The sequence below is a fragment of the Glandiceps talaboti genome, chromosome 18 (genome assembly GCF_964340395.1).
Source record: "Glandiceps talaboti chromosome 18, keGlaTala1.1, whole genome shotgun sequence".
In the NCBI taxonomy this organism is placed as follows: domain Eukaryota; kingdom Metazoa; phylum Hemichordata; class Enteropneusta; family Spengelidae; genus Glandiceps; species Glandiceps talaboti.
In genome coordinates, this window is record NC_135566.1 from 18,619,558 (window position 1) to 18,644,255 (window position 24,698).

General features: G+C 36.0%; 2 protein-coding genes across 2 annotated transcripts in view; one reads left to right on the forward strand and one right to left on the reverse strand.

The window, feature by feature from the left end:
• LOC144449785 (lysine-specific demethylase 2B-like) overlaps positions 1-4,914 on the reverse strand; it is an 84,478-nt gene extending 79,564 nt beyond the window's left edge. Inside the window, exons 1-5 of the mRNA XM_078140361.1 lie at positions 4,777-4,914; positions 3,680-3,818; positions 3,488-3,566; positions 3,309-3,355; positions 186-358 (exon numbers count right to left, since the gene is read on the reverse strand). Coding sequence (XP_077996487.1) covers positions 186-358; positions 3,309-3,355; positions 3,488-3,566; positions 3,680-3,818; positions 4,777-4,812 — 474 coding nt within the window. The 5' untranslated portion in view covers positions 4,813-4,914. The remainder of the gene's footprint in view (positions 1-185; positions 359-3,308; positions 3,356-3,487; positions 3,567-3,679; positions 3,819-4,776) is intronic.
• Positions 4,915-5,402: 488 nt separating this feature from the next.
• Positions 5,403-23,825, forward strand: LOC144448852 (protein orai-2-like). Its single transcript, XM_078139162.1, has 2 exons — positions 5,403-5,813; positions 21,622-23,825. The coding sequence occupies exons 1-2, from the start codon at positions 5,703-5,705 to the stop codon at positions 22,135-22,137; spliced, it is 627 nt and encodes a 208-aa protein (XP_077995288.1). The 5' UTR covers positions 5,403-5,702; the 3' UTR covers positions 22,138-23,825.
• The last annotated feature ends 873 nt before the right edge of the window (positions 23,826-24,698 follow it).

Here is a 24,698-nt window from a genome sequence, read left to right on the forward strand (position 1 = left end):
AATATCCAGAGATAATAACATCCCATCAGAATCTGGTGCAGAAGTGTTGATCAATGTTATTCTTGAATTTGTTGATGTCCTTGGAAAGCACAAATATTAGTCGACGACTTTCCTCAAACTTTTATTTGGTCGAAAAGAGTAACATTTTTTTTCAAGAAGTGACTTACAACACCTGTGAAACTTACCACGGATGGTGACGACACGTAATCATCAAGCCTTGTACGGCTGAATTCCAAACTGATGACGTTCAAAAGTTTGTCTCTCTCGGGACTTTCGAAGTACTTTGCCCACTGCGCCATAGACATTTCGATACCCTTCTGAGTATTAACGTCGACCACATCCACCATACGGCGGCTACCTGATGGCAGAATATATTGTACACAAATTATGAACAAAGTACGATTCCAAGAAATACACCAAGTATGACATTTTAAAAGGTCACTTTTCAACGTGTTCGACTGAATATTAGAAGTCTGAATCAGTATGTTTTCAGTGAAAGGTGGCGCACTCGGCTTTGCTCTTATTTCATGGACTACTATTTTACCGGACCGCATCATTATTTACCGTCGCCGCCACCGGCGCGGTGTCGAACCGACAACGATCTTTGTATGTATAAAAATTATAATGAGCCAAGTTCGATTTGTAGCGTTTGCTTTTTGTTGATTCGTTGATTTCAAAGCATATTTTTTTTTTATTCCTCTATTCAACTGATAAGCATACTGTAGTACAACTTCCATGACTAATCCTTTCGGACTGGATAGCTTACTATTCAAAACCTCAGACCACTAAGTCGCAATAGTATCACTGAGGAAAGCTGGGGTGAAATCCTCCCATTACAAAACTTCACAAGTTTATACCGACGTCTTTACGATTACCGAAAGGCTCACTTTTTTGTCGCATTCGTTTAATTTTTATTGTCGCTGGAATGCACGTGGTTTCTGTTTTTATGTAACTGCAATACGTCGAGAAAATAGTTACTGATATTATTACTATACAATTTCATATCGTCGAGCAAACTTGAAAATTTCCCAATTTTATCGAATGGTGAAAATGACGAAAAATAAAGGAGAAACACTGGGGAGGGGGCGTGATTTTTTTGGTATGTTGTTAATTCGAAGGATCTCTGGCAGTCGGCATAAAAGGTGGGAAGGAAGCACGTCCGCAGGCAGACGAATCCATTCATTATTATCACAACACATATCGGCAAAACGCTTATAGACGCGAATATTTCAATACCTAACCATATATAGTATATGTTTAATTTTATTGCAAGGTCCTGAAGCGTATAAACTGCACACTTGATAAGAGTTGTGAACGTAACTGGCATTAAAAGGTTGTTCAGCGTCATCAGTTATCCGTTGACTTGTGGGACATGCATTGTGATCTCGAGAGTTGCTTTCGTTTTTCCCAGCTAATGTAACAGTATATTAGTATCGGAATGGGCGCTACATTTCACAAACGTTTAATTTCGATACCAAATATTTTTACCCAATGTCGTTGAAAATAACACTCCTTTATAAGAATGTGGTGGAATTAAGATATCAAATCGAGGTAAACATAAGTATCACTTTACACAGAAAATTTAAGGGGAAGCATTTGCTTGTACTACTACTAGCTGTGTACTTCCCATACCACATTGTTCTTTTCACTAATATCTGATGGTAACCAGTAATGTGTACCTAAAGCACGTTAATTCATGTGCCATTGCCACTGGTACAGGAAACTCTTTTGAAGAATAAAAAGAAATCTGCTATCAGCAACACCTTGAACATACTTTTTAAATATAGTAGCACAACTCAATAGACATCCATCTCACTGTTTCAAGACATTTGATATGAATTTGGAAAATAACACAATTCAGTAACCATGGTAACACTAAACTAAACTGATATATTTGACTCTGCAGGTTAAAATACATAACATTTTGGCCCGTGTCAACAGAACGTTTTAGGTGATCTCCTTATGAACAACAATATTAATAGTTACATGCTGGAATTATATTTTCATAGTAAAGTTACATTCATAGTGTTAAAATTAGATATACAAGACTCGTTAATGTCAGGATCCCCCCCCCCCCCCACCACACACACACACACACACACACGCACTCCATTACTAGTACTATAAAGGCAACAGCTGTAATTTCCATTAAAGCTCAATCTGCTTTCACATGTAAAGGACTGGTGGGTTTTGGATTTCCTTTTTAATTAGACACTGTTATAAAACCTTAGATCTATACATTTGACCATGGCAAAATATATCCTAGATATTTATATAGATATACCTTTGTCCAGAACAGGATATTTACAAAGACCTATTTCCCTTGACATGCTTGATTACACATGAACCATAGTTATGATTGCCAGCCAGAAAAAACTGACCGGGAAGTGGGGGGACCTTGAATTGTCAGGGGTAAATAACTGTCTTCCTCTCTAGTATTTCTTAATAGTTCATTTATTTATATAAGTTATATCTTCATGTTTCGACACTGTAGGAACAGTTGGGAAGTTACAAGTATTGAGCAATGAACAGTGAAAGCCGCATAGCCACACTGTATTATAAGGAGCCTCCGGTTTCAAGGACAAGGTAAGTTTACACGTACACACTGAATCATCATTCATGGACATAGCACTTTAAAGAAAACTGAGCTCCTGAGCTTCCCGTAGTCTGAGATTGTCTGAACAATCTTAGGACCTGACATGCAACTACTAGGTATCAAAGAGTACAGTACTTGTTATTGTAGGTGTATGGACAGTGAATATGTACAATATGTAACTAGCACTACCCATTATCATGGGAGATTAAAATAGAAGGAGTGCGAAGGTCACAATACTATCAATAAAAGCGTGTGAAGTATTACCACTATTTTGACTTGCTGGGTCCATCAGAGATTTCATTCTTGGAACACAGAATACAGGTGACTGAAGTACATGGTATTTAGTATAATTGATTTTATTGTGGAAACTTAAAGTATAATTACACAGAGAAATGGGTAGTCAGATCATCACAGCGTAAGCAACAATGCTCACATGTTTACTATTGTTGAGAGTGCAAAGATGGAATGACCCTCGTGCCCCTGAAAATATAAACCCTCCAGAAATGTTGACACCAATAGAGTTCGAAATGGCTATCTTTATAAAACAATGAGTGAGAAAGATTACATAATCAAAAGTGACAGTTGGGCCATGCATGTTATGTTTACATGTGCACACTGAATATATATTGGGTATTGTTCACATGTAAAAAAAAAGAAACGTGCTAGAAAATCGACAGGCAAAACCAATATTCCAGGCTCACACGAAACTTACCCACGTACTGTCTGACGTCGTTGACACCGAAGTCGACACTTGGCACCCTGAACCAAATAGTAAAATACTGGACGTTAGTCTCAAACATTATGAAGAACATGGTTGCAATTTCAAACAGCTAAAGTATGAAGTTACTATAATTCTACAACGATACTTTCACACCCTTACACATTCTTTACCTCATTCCGAGACCAGTCTTCTCTTTGATAACCATAGGTGTCTTAAAACCATGTTCTTGGACGTATTTGAGGGAAACTTCTGAAAATGATAGATAAATTGAATGAGACTGGTTCCTTCTCGTTCGATGCCATTAATACAACGATTCACAGTTTCCGTATTGTAATAAATTCAAACGATAGATGCAAACATACCTTCCCCCGAAATTTCCTTCACGAATTCTTGGGTGAATTTTTCACTGCGAAGTTTCTCATCCACGCTGAAAGTTCGTTTGCCTTCAATCTCATCATCTTGCTCCTGGCCCTCATCATATCGTTTGCGTTCCTTGGCGCGCTGTTCGGAGTCAGGATGTAAAGATGGAAATATTGGTGTCTATCTCAAACTTGGTTAAATATGATATAATTCGACAACATTTGGTAAAAAATCAAAACTATCGAGAATGTCAACTTTCCATAGCTGCTGTTAACGAGAGTGTATCATTTAATCATGGGTAATTTAGCGAAAGAAAGTTTGCGAAGTTGCTGACCTGGGTTATTTGGCGCGAGCTTTGAATCGACTACACAAGCCATGATACACACGCCATGCTAGCTAAAGTGATATGTCGAGAAGGTATTACCGAAATTATTTCTCGATCTTTAAAACCAATAATTTTGCTACACACACCGGCTCACATATATGTTTTCGCTTTTTATCTACAAAAAACTCGGTCTGGTGATCACAATTTTGAGAAAGAAGTGAATATAGGTGGCCGTTTTTGCCAGTTTGGACGTTACACAGACCTCTCTCATGGCGTACAGGCAAAACGCAAATGATTTTAAATTACGGTTCTCGAAAATTGACTTGGTAGTGACAAATTAATGATCAAATCATCAACAGATATTTCTTCTGATGGTTACAGTGCAAAATTGGTAGCCTGGAAACGAGCGGTTACTCTTAAATCGTAAGAAAAAAGTTGCGATTTTGAGCTAGTCGGTGTAGTGTATACACTGTATTCATGGCGCCGAACTGGAACTAAAAATACGTAAGACTCGCACTTTACTGACGGAAAAACAACACATAGTCAATTTTCTAGGCAAAAGCAGATATTTCCATTAATTGTGAACGTAGTATTTATGTCAATTAACGTAAATTCAAAATAAATAACGTCAGGTTCTAGCAGATCTCACATGCAAAACTAAACATATTACACAAACATGGCGTTCATGTGTTGGCTCTATATGTACATGGCCTGTACGCCGTATAAACTGATGAAAGTAGTTAGAAAATTTGCACGAGTGTGACTGTTACAAACCAATTTTCTCCCAGTATCAGTTGTGTTCTCCATCATAGAGTATGCAAAAATAGAAAAATCGACGGAAAGGCATGGATGTGAAAGACAAAGCAAGCGATTTGCTGGGGTTAGCAGAGGCGCGTTCAGAAGGTCACAACTTTTGTGTGTTGCCTTCCAACGGCACGTCATCATCTAATTTGAATAATAAGCTACAGGCAGTGACGTCATTTTCACTCATGTACACTCACAAGTTAAAGCCTTGACCTCTCGTTTTATTTCTGAATTCATTACAAAAAGAAAGAAAGAAAGGCATTTCGTACAACTCCTATGTCAACCCGATGACATGAATATCGCTAACAGTGCAAATATTTTCAATAACAGGAGACATTTTTGAGGTCTTCTAAGCTTATGAGAAATATAATATGGCTGCTCGCTCAAAGTATATTGTCAAAGCCCGTCTATATTTCTAAAATGTGTCACGGCCTCTAAACTGATGCAAATAATCCAAAAAAGGTAAATATTTGTAATTCTTAACCAATTTTCAACTAAGATGTCGTGTTAGTTTTTTCTTGTATAGCTTCAAATTGTATCCATCTATAATAATACCAACCTAGGTAGTCAATAATATTAGTTCAACTTTCCCTACCGAAAGTGAACGTAGGTAGTCTATAGTTTAAGCCGCCGAACGCCTAAAAGTGGAAGATTTTCGATGAAAAATGATGAGCCATAGTATACAAAATTTGGTTGAATAGCATTAGCATCTATTTGCTTCTGGGTGAAAAGCAACCTCTCCGAATTTTATAGTACTTAAGTAGACAACGCAAACATCCAAAATTCAGTCGCTCAGCCGCAGCAGTCAGACTGCAGCGAGAGGAGGTATTCCAGGAGTTGGAGGAGGGGTCGGTTTATCATATTCTGAATGGGTGTATCGGAACTACGTAAGTGAGATGTCAAACCAACATAATGTGCAAGCCTTGTCGTGGAGACGACTGTATTTGAGTCGTGCTAAACTCAAAGCATCGAGCAGAACATCGGCGCTTATGTCTGGTTTTGCAATGGTAAGTTGTCAATAACTTGTACAGCATAGAACATGTAAATATTACGGAATGTGTAGTGTTATGGTACGTCGGTAGTTTCAATGCAGTGGTCCATAGGGTCATCGTGTCTCCAGATGGCAATTATAAATTAGCTGTCGGTGTTTATATATCAAATAACAACACAACAGCTTAGTTTGTATTTTATTATATTTTAGATGTGGAACCACAGTTTGGAATTCTGCGCTATGCTGGTACAAATTTTACAATATGCACGTAGTACGTAGGTAGTTGGTACTAGCATGGAAGTATAACCCACTTCCATGGTACTAGTAGGTAGTAACTGTACGTGTGCACTTGTTGTACCAGTTTTTTAAGAGCTGAAGTCAGGTACCTCTCAATGTTCAGCTCATTGATCTATTGAATTTCCTGAACGCTCCTGTGTAATATTCAGTAAATGTCATGTAATGTAATACCTGTGTCACTGTTCATATATTATGTAATCTCGTACACCTTGGAACAAATTAATTTAAATATTTTTCAAAAAGATTTAATCTAAATCAACAGCTTCAAGCAGCATAAAATCATGCAAAGTAAGTGGGCAAGAAGATAATAATTTACTTTTTTTTTATTACAGCTGATGATATTTCACTAATAACTACAATAAGATATTATTCCCCAATATTATTCTTAGGTCAGCCAAGGAAAATATCAGTGACCTAAGGGGCCTTGTCACTGTGAGTCACTAGACGAGTACTGACAAAACCTTAGGTCACAAGTATTTTCCAGCTGCAGGAAGAACAATGTGGTGGAATAATACATTTTGTATAATCATACCTCCCGAAGCATAATTTATAAACAATTGGGAAAAATGAAGGTGATTTGAAATGTTTTTGACTCAGATTTTTAGCACCACAGAACCAGTGACATTGACACAGGTTGCCGTAAAATAGAATGACCAGTGTATATAATCCATATTTTCTGTTCCAAAACAATAACTTGGCTTGTGCATGGTATGTCATATAAGTTAACAAAACATTCAGTTTGGTAGATAAGATAAATCACAAGATATACACAAGCAATTACAATGCAGTGTACAATACAATATATCTTTCTTGTCCCAACATGGGCAGTTGTTTGTGCGACAATAGAGAATAAAAACCACACATGAAAAAATATCCAAAACAATGTCACAATATACATTAAAATGTGTACAATAAATACAGTTCAAAAATCAAAGACGATCGCAAATTAAAATAAAGGCAGATACACAATGAATGAATGCCACCAATTACCCCTGACACGGTGTAGTAAGGAAATTACTTTTGGAATGAATGAACATTTAGCTCTGTTGGTTTTTGTCATTGGAACTGTATGGCACCAACAGGATGATAAAACTTCAAATTCTTGGTGAAGGGGTGGTGATTATTGCCTAGAATGGTCTTGACTTTACTTAAAAGTTGTTTTTCATATAACTTGGCAAGTTATAACTTATATTACAATGTTGTAACAAGTGGAGCTAAATCATGAAAAACTGTCCTCAAAAATTGAGTACCAATTTGAATACATTCATAGTACATTTGTTTCCCATCTTCTTTAGTGATTTTTTAGGAGTAAGCAAAAAGTTGTCAAACAGGGGTTAAATTCCAGGTTACCAAATTAGTGGCCACTCGACTCCATCCAACCAGCATTCAGTTACAAAAATGTGTCTTCATTTCCTAAATCTAGCGCATCATATTGACAGATCAATTACAATATTTAGCTTTTGTTAAGAAAATATTCATTTTTAGCATTGTATCGAATATTGTGTGACAAGTGGAGTGATTGTTTTCAAATTTTGAATACATGTCATAACCATAGCAACCATAACCCAGGTGAGGCTCGTCAGAGTCTCCACTAGACAAGTGTTACTGACTAACACTTTACATTTTCGACAGACCTATATTTGTACCTCAGGCCTTTCTCTGTGATAAACTAGGACTGCAATGGACTAATACATAAACATAGGAATCGTAAATGCTGTGGTGCCTCACAAACTCTCAAGTTGTACAATTTAACGGCAACTGTAGAACACTCACAAGTGTCAGACTCCGCCATATAGATAAATTCATTGTGATCTTGCAACATGCAAAGATATCACATCAAATTTAACTCTAAAGCAAGTAGAAGTTAGAACACTACAAAACTATTTAGTGACAGTTATTGCCCGTGCAGCTTCAGAGTAATCCTGATAGCTCTATTTTTCAATGTTAATCACCCAAGTGAGGTCATGAGGTCATTTCAGAACCCAATAAGTTACACTTTACAAAGTACTACACCAGAGTGCATCATTCTACAAGACTGCTATATACAAAAAGTTAGAGCAGTTTTGGTGTTGGTCTTCATTTTTTAAACTATGTACATCTACTTATTTATATATTGCATCATCCTCAATCAAAGTGGCCATATGGATGAGGATTAAATTTTTTATTTTGGTAAAATGTTATCATGACTACCTACTTGAAAAAAAATCAATGTGAAGCAACATATGCCAAGTCTTTGTTTGTAACTTAATGAATTGCAAAAGCATAATAAATGTGTAAACAATATTGTTATTGTACATGTACATACAATAACTTTTTACACAGTTTTTTTTAGCTTTTTGCAGCGTATTGAGTTAAAAACGTAGATTTTGTCAATGTTGTTTCATACTGATAGTTGAAGTAGGAAGCAGTGACAAAATAGTTTTACATGTATATATTAAAAATCCAAAATAACTACCAAATCCTCATCCATATGGAAGCTTGTAGAAGAAATATTCTGATGATGACAACTGAGTATTTAATATAAAACACTCATTTGAAAGGCAGTGTAAAGTCACATCACATTGGTTCAAGGGTTATTCACTGCCAGTAGGATACCATAAGGTGTACCACACTGAAGCAGTCTACTTTTTGGCAAAATTCAAAACTCAGACTGATGGTTGATTGTCGTTGGTGAAAAATCTCTCTTGAACCCATAGCATACAGAGCATTTTCTGTAAGTGCAGCAAAACATTGAAACATGTTGCCAACACCAGATAGTACAATAGAAATTGATGTTTTTAAGAGTTATAAATAGTGATTTTAATTTCTAATAACTGAAATCATTGATCTTTTAATAAGGATGTATACGTTATAGATCCATAGTCAATACAACCGTTATAATGGGGAAGTAAAGCTTTTAGTTTTATTAGTCTGTTGCTCAACATATGACTGTATTTTCTCAGTTGCTTTAATTCAAATTTTATCATTCAAAGAGACTAATTATGCAACTAACTGGTTTTAAACTGTTTCCTGAAACTAATAGATAATTTGATCTGTGGACTTCTATAAATGCTATTAGAAAATGTAATACAGATTAGCCCTACTGGTATTGTATTTATTAGGTTAATTATGTTGATAGTACTGAATCTGAGACATGTGTCTGTTATTTCAAGGAAACTGTCACCAGTTGGGCCGGAACTTGGAAGTAGCCTTGAGACTTGTCTTTTGATTTTCAAGTCATGGAGGATCAGATCGCTAGATTTGAAAGCCAACAACAAGTTAGTCTCTACATGCAAGGCCCTGGGCAAGGCAGGAAATATTAAACTGTCAACAGTTACCCATGCATATTTTTACAGTGTACTACAGTAAACAAAGTGCCACAGGCATGATTTAAAGCTGCACTAGATGCAGCTGGAATGTTTTTGGAAACTGTTGTGTTAGATATAATAACTGTAAATCATACACCCTGCACAGTATTGAATCACCTATGGATGAACACAGTTCTGTAGCAATACACCAACATGTAAATGTATGCACAATATATTAAATCAAACTGAATTTTTGGGGTCCTACCAAAACATCAACACCCAAATGAATCACAATTTCAGCATATACTATATGTAAATGAAATCGGCCTGTAAAGACCCCCCCCCCCCAAAAAAAAAAAAAAAAAAAAAAAAAATATATATATATATATATATATATATATTTCTGGACAGAACAGTTTGTCTAGTAAAATGGTGCGACATGTTTTGTTTTGTTGTTGTTGTTGTTGGTTTTTTTGTTTGTTTTATTTTTTTTGGATTTTTTTTTGGAGGGGGGGGGGGGGGTGTTCTCAACAACTCACCTGTCACTCAATAGTTATTTGTGGCAGTTACTGTCCTTTTCATTTATTAGTACTTTAAAGCAAGTGTGTATGTAGGGGCAGATGTCATTTGCTTGCTCATGAATGGCTCTGCAGTTGGCTTCACTGAAGTTGGGAAAGTTATTTTTGTGTTTCCCTCCAGATATGCAGACTGCATGGGCTGGACAAACACAATAAAAAGACCGATGCGGTGTTTTTAAGTGGTGCGTGCACTGACCAGAAACAATTCTTCTTTTTGGCCTAATTGACATGTACAGTGTCTAATTATTGTGTTTGTTGTAGTACCTTAGTAGTAGCAGCTAGTGCTGGAAGATTCCATTTTCTTTGGTTGCTCTCCCATACCATTATGTACCATTACAAAAAAATATATATTTGCTGTGTTTTCCCAGGCAATAGAATTATTGAAAATTTGTATAACAAAGGAATACAATGTTACATGTATGCTCATCAACAATTTCAATTTCTATTGTTACAAGAAATCACAGTGTAGTCGAAACCAATACTCCATAAACACTGGGGTCAAGTCACTAGCACCAAACATGATTTTACTTATTATGAAAATTTCCTGGTCATTGACTGCCAAATTAGTAATGAGTAAGATGTTTGATCACCACGTTATCATGCTGTCAACTATGATGGTATATGTAAATGACAATAACAACAACATATCAACCAATCTTATTGTCAACTAGTTATAAAAGTCCTTCTTTGACCAAAGTTTTGAAATTGCCTGAAGTCTTAAGAATCAGAATATTAGTTTTTGTAACAACATTGATTCATCATATTCATGTAAATGTTGACGCAACCATAATGAAATGTTCATGCTACTGACAATTTTTTATTATTTTATAGGAATAAGATATATATACAAGTATATACATATAACATTTATGTATCAACTTCAGGGGTCGAAATAGAATTTCATTTTAGCATGCATAGTGTGCATCTTGACTTTGAAATTTAACTGCACACAATGTTCACACAATATTGGATTGCAGTAAGAAATGATACCAGGATTCAATTCAAAATTGTAATTTATGATAACAGCATTTTAAAGTTACCAAGACAAGAATCAGTGTTATACCTAGTATTTTCAAAATGTGGGACATGGCATCCCATGATTTCCATTTTTCCTGGTCATCACAAATTTTTTGTGGGACATCACACATCACACAAATTATTATTACATCAAATATAGACAACAATCTCAGGATGAAATTTATTCACATCTAACATTACTTTGTACAGATAAGAATCATATTGAATTCACTATTTGAATACAGGGAGAGACCATGTGTTCACTATTTGAATACAGGGAGAGACCATATTGTGGTAAGTGTGAGTAACATCACAAAGTCTTGCGCTTTCAAAAGAATGCACTTTATACAAAGTCTCCATTTTTTATAAAATTTAGTATGCAGCTTTTCACAATGATTAGTCACAGAATTGTGCAATTTTTGTATTAGAACATGTTTCAGAGTGGTCGTATGTGACACGTCACTTCTGGAAAAAAATGGGTCAGGCACAGAAAATGTGTGTCAAATGACACAAAAACTCAGTCTGGGTGCAACACTACACGAATTATTAAATACAGGAGCTGATCTTTACTAATCATGAATGCCTACTGGTTGTAATGAACCATCATGTTTTGTGTAAAATATGTAAACAATTTTAGAAAAATTAAACAACCTAAGAAAAATGATTGTGTAACATATCCCTGTACGATAACCCCACAAGACATGAGAGATTGGAAGGTGGTGGCCAATAATTAATAAAGAATTTCATTTCCTATAGTATATATGCATAATAATAATCCAAATCAATTTGAAAATTTGTGAAATGGTTGCCACTTATTAGTGTCCTAGTGCCCTAGTGTTAAAAAAGCGGGAAGAAAGCGGAGTATCCAGCAGAAACCTGCGTTGTTTGTCAGGGTCAAACTGAACATCACCCTTTTTACATACAGACCTACATGATGTAGTTAATTTTTCATCAAACCCAGCCAGCACCAGCTGGGTTCGAACCCAGACTCCAATTGTACAAGACGCACAAACTAACTGCTTGGTCACCGACAACCCATGTAAGGTGTAGTCTTATTTATTGATTCAAATTATGTAAAATGATAAATAATCTAAAGCCTAATAATACACAAAAAAATACTGTAGTAAATATAGTAACATGAAAAATAACAACAATGCCATGGAATGTGCTACTAACTATGTGGGCTGTTACAATAACAAACTATTTTACATAAAGGTCATCCTATCTACAAAGGCTTGCTGTAGCCATGACATCTGATAATCTAAAAAAAACTAGTGCCAATGGCGTTGTAGCACAACTGTACATTGCTTTTTAAAAATGTTATCCACATGCTGATCCATGCTAGACACAGTGTGTAGTGTTCATTTGCTGATTGAATGATTATCATCCCATCTACAAAGGCATGTCGTAGCCATGACATCTGATGATCAAAAGAAAACTGTTTCCATAGTTATGTAAGTATAATTTCAAAGGCAAGTCTCAAATTCTGACATATGCTGTTTTATTTTGTAAGTAGCGTTATTTAATTGAACAACTGCAGTCGTCACAGTTTCAGGGATTTGATCTGTAATTGACACTCTTGAAATCAAGTGGCTTGGCTCGATTAGTTTTCTCAAAAACTATTTTCTAGTCTCAACTTTAAACTGTTTTCTTTTTTGAATGTTAATGTTTACTTGTTATTTGTATGTTTATCTCTTTTGTGGGAAATAAATGTCAATTGAATTGACTGGCTAAATTGATAAAATGATAATAATGTGAAGTTGAAGTGTCTGTGATAATCATAGTAAACAGCACATCTTCCCTTATTTTGGGGACACCATGACATTTGGAAGGAAGCTGGAACATCACTTTCCAGGTACTTTAATTGATACTATGAGAAAGTATTGGATTGTAGTTTAGTTGGATAGTTTCAAATAAGATGGTAGTTTCTAGAATTAATTGTAAATTATTGATCATAGTATATACTATAAAGAATATACAATAAATTATTGATCAAGCAATTTTATTAATCTCAGAACATAATTTAGAATATTCCTGAGAATTGCCGGTAGAAAATGAACTGCAGAACTATTCAATTATTTATAGTTTTACACACAGCACAATATACAACTCAATGTATACATGTGCGCAGAGATTTGCCAATTTTACCATCTGTTACACATTTTTCAGTCTTGAAAACCTGTGGAGTATGTTTCAGTACAGTAGGTTTCATTTCTAGTAGTAAGACCAAATACAAAATAAATTGTGTGTTTCTGATAACCCAACCAACCCTAGTTTAAGCCCCCAACCCTAAACATTTTTTTTTTTGCATGCAAAAGGGTATATTTGAACTATTTACTTCTATTTCCATGTACACCGTCATGCCTTTGCCTCACCTGTGGTCACCTTTGTAAAAGTCATATTCCAGAGAGAAACCAGGTCTTTTTAGACTATAACAGTACAGTCTGCATAACATGTTCGTCTACTTCACATATATAATTATCTTCATTTATTTCTTTTAAACCTCATCAAACTGTCACAGAAGTATTGTGACCGACAAGTATGTTATCTTGGGGTCGAAGTAATTTTTTAAAAAATTTACAGCAATTTTAAATAAGTAAAATTCCAACCTACATGTACCTTCCTTATTTTCTGAAGTCATGTTATCGGAAACAAACATTTTTTTATTTGTTTAAAGACAGAACTGCCCTATATAAAGAGGATTATGGCTAATCTATGCAAATGCGGGAAATTCAAACTGCTGTACAGAGCACTAGCTTCTGGGTCTAGTTTTCAGCATTTTTTCTGTGCTTCGAGAAACACACAGGTCATGTATCATGTACAAATTGTTTGTGAATGTCGTAGGATAGTAACTTGATACAAAAATTAGTTGAAAATCAGTCTGTTTATTTCATAGAATGAAAAAACCTCTCCAAATGAGACAAATTCCCCTGCAAACAGCTGCTTAGATTGTGTGTCATTCAGGATTATTCAAATATGCGGCATTTGCATGTGAAAAACCCAGATATAGGGCATGTTTATATTTTGATGATTACTTGCCAGTGAGTCATCACAAGTTCTCCACCTCCAAACATACAGTCAGTCATATGCAAAAATGGTCCCAGGCGCCGCCAGTTGCATGTTTAATTAAAATTCTACCCATCCATAGCATATTCATTCCTTACTCTGTAATATAGTATAATATCTCTAGTCATTATACTACTGTCATGTGTGTGTGTGTTTGTTAGTTAGTTAGTTAGTTAGTTAAGATTGTTTGTTGATTGGTTGGTTACAGTATGTCTGCTAAGCAAATTTGACGTGGCATTCACACACAGCAAATTCCTTGCCATACGGAATACCACAGTTTGATGTTCCCCCAGTTGGTTATTCCCCTATTTGACTATATACATATACCTGGGTATGTGCTGCCCTTTGGGTGTGTTTTGTAGATCTTTGGTCTAAAATGCAGGGGGGGTTGGATCTTTTTGAGCTGAAGAGTCTAAAATCATTATAAATGGGGTCCACTCTACATTAGATTTGATATTACTTGGTCTAAAATCCCCAAATAGAAAATCAGAACTGTGCCATTTTAATTAATTGCCCCTAAAATACAATTGTGAAAACTATGCAATCCTCTATGCTGTAAATGTACTTTGGTCTAAAAACATGGTCTTCTTAAACATGTATTGTATATAATGGGATATTTATTTTTTGGTCAAAATGTGTCTAAATGGGATCTGGAGTTGGCAGTATTGGCTACACACCTCTACCAGAGCTGGCCACTAATATTCCCCACCCCTGGGGATGTACCCATATGCCTTACTATGCAGTGAATACTAGTGACTCACAAGAACATCCTATATTTATCTTTTTGACCCCACAACAACAAAATTTATAGTGAGCACATGGGTGATTCAGTACTGTACAGTACAAAATATATGTGTCACATTACAGTAAGTTTCCAAAACAAAGTTCCAGGGACAGCTAGTATGACTTAAATGGGCAGACATATAGATTTGTATGGCAGATGATTACATGATAGACTGAAAGATCCAGTCTTGTTTCCACTAAGGGTTGAAGCTTAGTACATGAATGGAAACAACGACTGGATCTTTCAGTCTAACTACATGTACATAGCTTAGGTTGATTTGACCCCGAGTTCACCTACTATTTGTTTATATACCCAGCAGTACCAGGAACTGAGAGATGGAAAGGACAGTTATGTATACATGTCATTATAGGTGTGTCAAAAGTATCCCTGCATAGTAATACACTTATAGCAGATCTAGAGTTGCATGTAAGCCGGCTTCATGGGCAAAGGTACAATGTAGTCTGGATGCAAACGTGGTCTCTAATGTGCGTAGAGGTGTAAACTGTAACTAACGAGGGATTTGCCACTCCAGGAAATAGAGACATTTTCATAAACTAGTATTATCCCAACTGTAATATATGGCACAAGTAGATTATAATGCCGTTGGATTTCACACATGATGTATACATACTTTAAATTTGAGTTCAAGAAAGACAATTAAGTCCAGGATTATGTATAGACCATCATTAATTAGTCTGGATGTCAACAATGTGGTCTCTAACTAAGTGGAAATGTAAATCATAACTATATCGTATAGGAACTAGACTAAATCATTTATTAAATCAGTTCCTAATCAGTTCCTAACCAGTTCTTCCTTTCTGAGAGCTTCACTTAAGTTCCCATGATTCATTGTACAGAATGAATAAACACTTGAATGAGATGAAAAGAGTTGGTATTTTAAAGTGATTAATACGATGAGGAAAGGGTAGTTACTTTGGATTTTTGGTATATAAAATAACTTTACTATGTTTTTCTACTTGAAAAAACAATGTGTTGTAACAGAGGCAAAGTGTCTGTTTGTAATACTGATTGCGAAAATCGAAAATGTGGACAATATTTGTGATTGTACACACAGGAAGTGATTTGTAAAGAAATTGGGTAAACACAAGTAATCACTAGGTCAAGTCTGTCATATCCAGTATGTCACTCCCCATATATATTGTAATTTCGCCATGCATAAATAGTTTAATTACTTGTGGTTTACACTCTCCCACAGTCCTCAGAGCTTCGCTTTACTAAAATTAACGCTAAAGGAATTATTTTGTATGTACCGATACCATCTACATAACATACTACATGACCGTACTTGAATAACCTTGTACTGTGCGCCCTCATCGACCATAATAGAGATAACCATTCGTTGACGTGTGACTGACGCTCCATGTTTTCATGAAGCCCTGGGCATCGCAGTCACAGGTCAACGAATAGTTACCTCTGTGTGGTCGACAATATTTCACAAGAAATGACAAACCACTGTATCTTTAATTGTTGGATGATATTCTTCTTACAATCAACATCATCTAAAAATGTGAAAGACGGTATTTAAAACTAGGATTTGACAGGGTGTCAGTGAACCAGTCCATTTACAAGTCTAGAATCAGATAAATGGGAAAAAGAAGAAGTTTTATTTTCAAATGCAAATACATTAATACAATCCCACGCATTGAAGTTTTCAAGACATATCTGAAATATACATACAAGATTGAGGAAAAAATTGCTATTTCAAAAGACAGGAGGGACTTACATTTTAGAAAGGGGGGGGGGGGGGGTTGTAGAATATTTTGAGATGTAGGATTCTGTTATTGCTTTTCTCTATCTTGGCATTTTCCTTATCTGTTGTGTATTTGTCGTATGTAAAATTAAAAAAAAAAATATTTAAAAAAAAAGAAATTGAAAATATAATAATAATGGTAATTTATTTCTTTATCTTGGTGACCAAAATAATTTTTAATCCAAATGCATATCAACAGAGATACAAAAGATCAACAACACCAAACTTCTGCCTATCAACATCTTGGCAAATTTCTACGAATAAAAAGTAGTGTTTATTGGGCATACATGCCTGGGTAGATCTATGGAGGCAACCACTGATGCAGTGTGTAGAGGTGTTAGGGCATACATGCCTGGCTAAATCTATGGAGGCAACCATTAATGCAGTGTGCAGTAGTGTTAGGACATACATGCCTGGGTAGATCTATGGAGGCAACCACTGATGCAGTGTGTAAAGATGTTAGGGCATACATGCCTGGGTAGATCTATGGAGGCAACCACTAATGCAGTATGCAGTAGCGTTAGGGCATACATGCCTGGCTAGATCTATGGAGGCAACCACTAATGCAGTGTGCAGTAGTGTTAGGACATACATGCCTGGGTAGATCTATGGAGGCAACCACTAATGCAGTGTGCAGTAGCGTTAGGGCATACATGCCTGGCTAGATCTATGGAGGCAACCACTAATGCAGTGTGCAGTAGTGTTAGGACATACATTTTGTACATGCCTGGGTAGATCTATGGAGGCAACCACTAATGCAGTGTGCAGTAGCGTTAGGGCATACATGCCTGGCTAGATCTGTGGAGGCAACCATTAATGCAGTGTGCAGTAGCGTTAGGGCATACATGCCTGGCTAGATCTATGGAGGCAACCACTAATGCAGTGTGCAGTAGCATTAGGGCATACATGCCTGGCTAGATCTATGGAGGCAACCACTAATGCAGTGTGCAGTAGCGTTAGGGCATACATGCCTGGCTAGATCTGTGGAGGCAACCACTAATGCAGTGTGCAGTAGCGTTAGGGCATACATGCCTAGGTAGATCTATGGAGGCAACCACTAATGCAGTGTGCAGTAGTGTTAGGACATACATGCCTGGGTAGATCTATGGAGGCAACCACTAATGCAGTGTGCAGTAGCGTTAGGACATACATGCCTGGCTAGATCTATGGAGGCAACCATTAATGCAGACAGTGTGCAGTAGCATTGGGGCATACATGCCTGGCTAGATCTATGGAGGCAACCACTAATGCAGTGTGCAGTAGTGTTAGGACATACATGCCTGGGTAGATCTATGGAGGCAACTACTAATGCAGTGTGCAGTAGCATTAGGGCATACATGCCTGGCTAGGTCTATGGAGGCAACCACTAATGCAGTGTGCAGTAGTGTTAGCCCATACATGGCTGGCTAGATGATCTATATAGGCAACCACTAATCCAATAACTTAATGATCTAGGTAATGAGATTTGAAAGGTTATTCATGATCTCTGATAACCTTTGATGAGTTTGATTGATTAGTAGCCATGATCTATCTAATATATTACTTTGACTCTTAGTTACACGAGATCATCTCATATCGTGGTGTAAATTTGCTGTTATAATGAATGTTGTGTGTATTTGATGATGACATAATTTTATGAAAATATGGAACTTGATTCTAAAGATTGATAGGTTCATTGTAGCGAGCATTCTCTTAATCATTCATTCCCTTTATCAACATGTGTAGCAAACAAGGCAGCACCCACAGCAACTAATCTTTCAGTGTAGGAACTTGCATGAAAAGGAATAAGATTTCAGCATAGGCAGTGGTGTCTATGGTTTCAAGTACATTTTATGTACCAGTGATAACTTGAAATAATGTGTGTACATACTTGTGGTGTTTGCACTGCAGTGCAATGCAAAAGACATTACTGCACTTGTACCTGCATGCTCATGATACATACTATGTAACAGTAGGTACAATCCAGAAAATCATGTGATCGAATAGTAAAATTTTATGGGAATTTGATGTTTTGGATAAATAATTATATATGTAATAATAATTTGATATTAATAACACCACCCTATACCATGTGAGTGCCAGTGTGGGTACTAAGGGATATTTGCACTCATGTTTGCAGTGTTTTCTGCAGTTCTTGCTATGCTGAAGAAAGTACAGCCACAGAAATCTCACGAAAATACCCCAAGTACAGCACATTTGATTTCACATGCTATGGGGTTCTGTCATATTCTGGCTAACAGTATAAACTAATTTGTCAGGAGTAAACATTGGTATAGAATACTCAATTATAAATTGATTCTATAACCCAAAAAGATAGAAAAATCTCACTCACCACACAAAAGACAGGAAACTACTTCTAGTTACTACAAGGTTATTTCAGGAGAAGTACATGTACATGTAGTGTTTTTGCATTGAAGTCTGGCAACACTGGAACACATAAACTCTTCTGTTCTGACTTTCATTTAGTGTGCAAGTTTTCTGATTTACTTGTATTGGTTCTTTTTTTGCTCTGTGTCAGAATGATCTACATGTACAGACCCTGTTCCCACCTGATTCAATTTGAAACCAATTCGAACTTAATCAGTTCTATTCAGTCTGTTCAATACTGGTTTCTGTCCTCATGAGAAAACTGGGCAATGGATTTTAATCAATGAAACCAATTTTAAAACTGATTTACTTTGAATTAGTTTGAAACCATCCCCCACGAGGTGGTTTCAAACTAATTCAATTAAATCGGTCGTTATAAAGAAAGATCAACAAATGCAAACACTAATAATTATGCTGCAAATAAACAGTGCCCTCTAGTGGTTCAAGTACGAAGCAATGCGCATTCTGCATAATTGTGTAGTCTCTTCAATTTCTGTGATATGCCATGAAGTATGTTGAGTTCAGTGTGGCAGTTGATCCCCCTTGTCAATATGTCTACAAAGTGTAATAGATTGATGTTATTTTAAACAACGCCCTCTAGTGGTTCCCATGCCCACAGACTACCAATTCTGGTTATGGGGCTACCATAGTATGCAGCTGGTAGCCCACTCAGGCTACCACTGATTATGCGATGAGGATGGAAGATTTACAAACATGGAAGTATTTCACATATTCCCAATACAGGAATATCTGTTTTCAGTTCAGGAATATCGGACTACAGGTCACAATCCTTGGGCTACCAATTTCTGAAACTGTTAGCCCACGAGGACTACCAAAGTAAAACATTACTTGAGACATGGTTCAAGTATGTAGCAATGTACATTTGTAAATTGGTATAATCTCATCAAATTTATGCCATAAAGTGTGTTTATAGTTAAGTTATGGTGACTGTCTACCCATATCAATACATGTACAAAGTGTAACTAATTTATTGATGATATATATCAGTTAAAGTGGCCATATGGATGAGGATTTGGTATTTATTTTGGATTTTTAATTTACAAAACAGTTTTATCATGGCTTCGTGTACGGAAAATCAATGTGAAACAACACATACTAAGTCTATGTTTGTAGTTCAATTCAGTGCAAAATGCTGAAAAGTGTGTAAAAAGTTTGTTATTGTACATACATTTATCAAAATAACTAAGCAATATTTTTACAAAGCATTTTCTTGGTATAGGCAGAGAAAGGAAAATCTAGTAGGGAGCATGATTTTTGAACCATTTTTTACATTTATACTTTTGATATGAAACATTGATGAATTAAACAGAATTCAGGAGCTTTTGTCCACTGAATTGCTAATACTATGCATAACAAGAAAACTGTAATGTAGAACTTGTTCAGGTCAACCATTTTTACAATCCATCATGAAAATTTCATGAAAAGATGTTCTGTATTGTCCTTTGATAGCACTAGCAGCCATAGAAAAAATAAGATTGCCACCCCAGGAAATAAATATTAAATATTCATGAATATTTATGTGAAGGAAATGAGCTCTTATGAATATTCAATATGCATCTAATGATTAATCACATCTGCAAAGACCCATGATGCAATGGTGTATCACTGAAAGAACCATAGTGGTGAAAAAGAGTTTCAATTTGGTGTGACTTGTCAACCAAGTAAAAATCATGTGATGTGAAATTATGAAATGACTCTCCAGAACCTTAAGTTTATGAAAATACCTTTATTTCCTGCAGTGGTATTTCACTTTAATATATGTTAATATACAATGCATATGCCAAATCATATGTATTCCAACAGAAAATATGGCTTTATTATCACTTGGTTCTTCATTATTTGTTCTGTGATGCTCAAAATATGATTTGAAACATTCAATACTTCCACTTATTTTCGAATTTACCTAAAGTTTGGCATGTGTGCACGTGTATGAGTATATTGCTCAGCAATATATTTCTTTGGTCAGCCAGAAAATATTTGTGACACAAAGGTTTTTGTCACAACTCACATTGTCTTCAACTCATAGCTTCAAAGCCATTCACGTCAATTTTGTTTCCTTTGGCTGAATGAAGAAAATTTTGAGAAACGGTATTTAAATATATTTTCAAAGTACTATCATTTGGTAAATGTCATTTTATGGCTCACAGCTAGACTGTCAACAGTTGTCTTGACTTTTTTCGTAATTTATCTTTAATACTTTTGTCGCTGAAATTAATAGAATTAAACATAACATGGTGTGTGTTGGACATTCTGTGAAGTCAAGATGACTGTTCTAATCCACCGGACTTTCATTTCTATGAATATTCATGAGTGCCCTCGTTTATGCAAAGTTGAACTCAGATGCCTGGTTAACCACAAGGGGGTATTTGAGGAGATAGTACAGATGCTAGATTATATTTTATGTGTTTGAATCGTCAATGAGTAGTGCGCATTCTGTACGTGCATTGTGCATGTACATACTGACTACTATTACATTGTGTGTTGTAGGTTATGTTTTTGCACACAATTAGTATTTAAATAAAACATATTTCAGAAGGTTTTTTAGGAATACGACAAAATATAATCTGCGTCTGAATACAGACTAGGTCACAGTGTTCATTGTTGTTAACAAAATGCTAATTTTGCTCTGTTGACAGGTTGCAATGGTTGAAGTACAGCTAGACTATGAATATCCAATACCCGATGGTTTGTTGGTGCTCTTCAGTGTCTGTACCACAGTGCTGGTTGTTGTACATCTTTTTGCACTCCTCATCAGCACCTGTATTCTACCACATATCGAAGCAGTCAGCAATGTACACAGCATCACAGCCGTCAATGAGTCACCACACAATAATATGCAGTGTTACATCGAAATGGCATGGGCGTTCTCAACCGTTATCGGCATCATGTTGTTTATTTTCGAAATTGCTATCATTTGTTGGGTGAAATTCTACGGTCACAGCACTAACGCTGCTATTGCAGCAACAGCGATAGTTGGACCTGCCATTATTGTGTTCTGCATCTTTGCTTTTCATTTCTACCGTAGCCTGGTCAAACATAAATATGAGAGGTCATCGCAGAATGTGGAAGAACTAGAGCACATGGCTTTACAGCTGCAAGAAAACGGACCTATGACACCATCGACCGCTACAGGAACAGTACAGACAGTCTAGGATAGCGCATTTAACTTTGACACACTGTATATGCATTGCAGTGTGTGCTGCTGCACAGTATAAACCTTTTTTGCATAGTGCTTCATTTATTTTCAAAGTCAAGGACATTGTATCAATATCAGTGCAAATAAGTCAAGGAACTGTGAACTTGAAACCTGTCTTAGGGAAGAAAACAACATTACTATATCACTTTCTACAGTGTTTTTTGCCAAGGTTGGGAACCCCGGTAACAGAAAGGGGTAAAATTTGCATAGTTTCCAATATAATCTACCCTAATTTTGTTAGGGAACCCTGATAAAATGACATGGGAAGCCTGGTAGATTTCACCTGCTTACCACCCTTAAAAACACTGCCGTATAATCCTAGCCAAGTTTAGGCTAACGTATAAAACCCAGAGACGTTATCTGGCTTGACACTTTATTCACCATATTTAGCTAAACCTTGCTGTCAAGCAAGATAACCAAGTCTCTAGGCTATGACTTACATGTTTCTATAGTCATCAGAGATTATCATCCCCCCTAACTATACCCTTATTTGTATGCATACATACTAGAGGATAATTATACTAGCCATACAATGTATCAAATTTAGATGTTATCTGTATGTAGTGATAAAATACACACATATTTGCAACATGGTGCTTATTTTCTCTTAAAGAACAAAAACATGTGACAAACCAATGTTATTCTTTAGCTTCAAGAACGTTTTAAAAAGCCTTGCTATATTTTTCAGTATTAGTTTTAAAGAAGTATGTTGACAGGAGAACTACAGTGTTCAAAGATGATTCGTCTCAAATACTGAATACTGACTATAATGAATAACCATCATGACTATTTGACATGCTTTGCAAAAAAATGACCTTTGACCTGTAAGACACAAATCAGGTGGTCATATGCAAATAAGGATGCAAATAACCTGTCCATACACTGTTTTGGTTTAGATATGTTTTCTTTCAGAAACATTGAAACCAGAGGAACTTTTATTTAACCAAACATTTATATTGCTATAATATCGTATGGTGATTGGGTTAGGATGACCAGGCAAATGACTGCATAATTAGATGTTATTCCCCAATATTTTGTAAAAGTAAAATACGAGTGACCAAAGTGGGCTTTGTCATTATTCGTCTAGCAACTCATAGTGACAAAACTCTTGGGTCACAAATATTTTCCAGCTGAATGAAGCAAAATATTGGAGAGTGGCGTAATTATACCACTGCCAGTAATATCAAAATAAAAATTAGGGGAAGTAATGACAATTTTGAACGTTGTGACTCATATTTTGAACACAGCAGAATGAGTGACACAGACATGCATTGTCATGACATAGAATGACCAGGGTATAAACTCCATATTTTTGGCTTATACATGGTATAACTTTTGTAGTAAAATTAACTCAATTAGGCTAAGCTATTGTAGATTTGTTTCATGAATTTTGCCATCCCTGTAGCGTCACAAAGGGGTGCTGTGATTTTTGTCAAGGTTGAGAATTGTCAAAGAAAGGTCAACATTGGTGATATATATAGAAAGGAAAATTTGTTATCCATTTTACTATACTATCAGCAATATTATGATATGCTTTCTGCCCTATTTTAACTTTTGTAAAGCAGCTTTTGAAAAAGTTTTTATTTTATTTTAAAGGACGCATATAATGTATATTGGAATAGTAATACAGTATAATATTTGTAAGCTGGATTTAACATATGAATGATTTACAAGTGTCATATGGAATAATAACAGAAGTTGCAATATGTACCTCTATTTCGCTATTTAATAAAATATGATTTGATCATTTCATTATTGTAATTATTGGTTATAAAGACACAGAGATATGGGATTGTGTTTGTATCTGAATGTAACGTCTTACAAAAGATTTGAACCACGATTGTGCCTCATTCCACAGAGATGTATAATTGGGGACTTGGTAGGATAGAGGGTACATTAGCAAAGATACCCTATAAAGGCAAAAACTCAACTTGCTTTCCTGAAATCACAAGTAATTGCAGGTGATTTTTAGTCTTATGGATTGGGTTCCGTCCGTCCGTCTGTCTGTCTGTCCGTCCAGAGCCGTTTCTTGGAGATGCCTGGACCAATTTTTTTCAAACTTGGTACAGGGGCAACGTACTATGGCATACATATGCACGTCAATTTGTTTCATGATATGATCCAATATGGCCACCTAGCAGCCATTTTGTTAGCAAATTTTCCCTGTCCAAAGCCATAACTCAGACATGCTTGAACAGATCTCATTCAAAGTTGGTATTAGGACAGTGTTCTATGACATACATGTGCATATTCATTGTTGTTGTGATACGATCCAATATGGCTGCCTGGCAGCCATTTTGTTGGCGCAGTTTTCATGCCCAAAGCCATAACTCAGACACGCTTGAACAGGTCGTCCCCCCCCCCCCCCCCGTACCCAACCCATCCTTTATTGTTGAATGGTTTATTCCATCATGTCATCTTGAAGAATAGGCATGTCCCATGTCCAACGAGGAGACACAACATGAGTAGGCGTAACATAAGTAGGCATGTTCCATGTCCAATGAGCAGACGCAACAT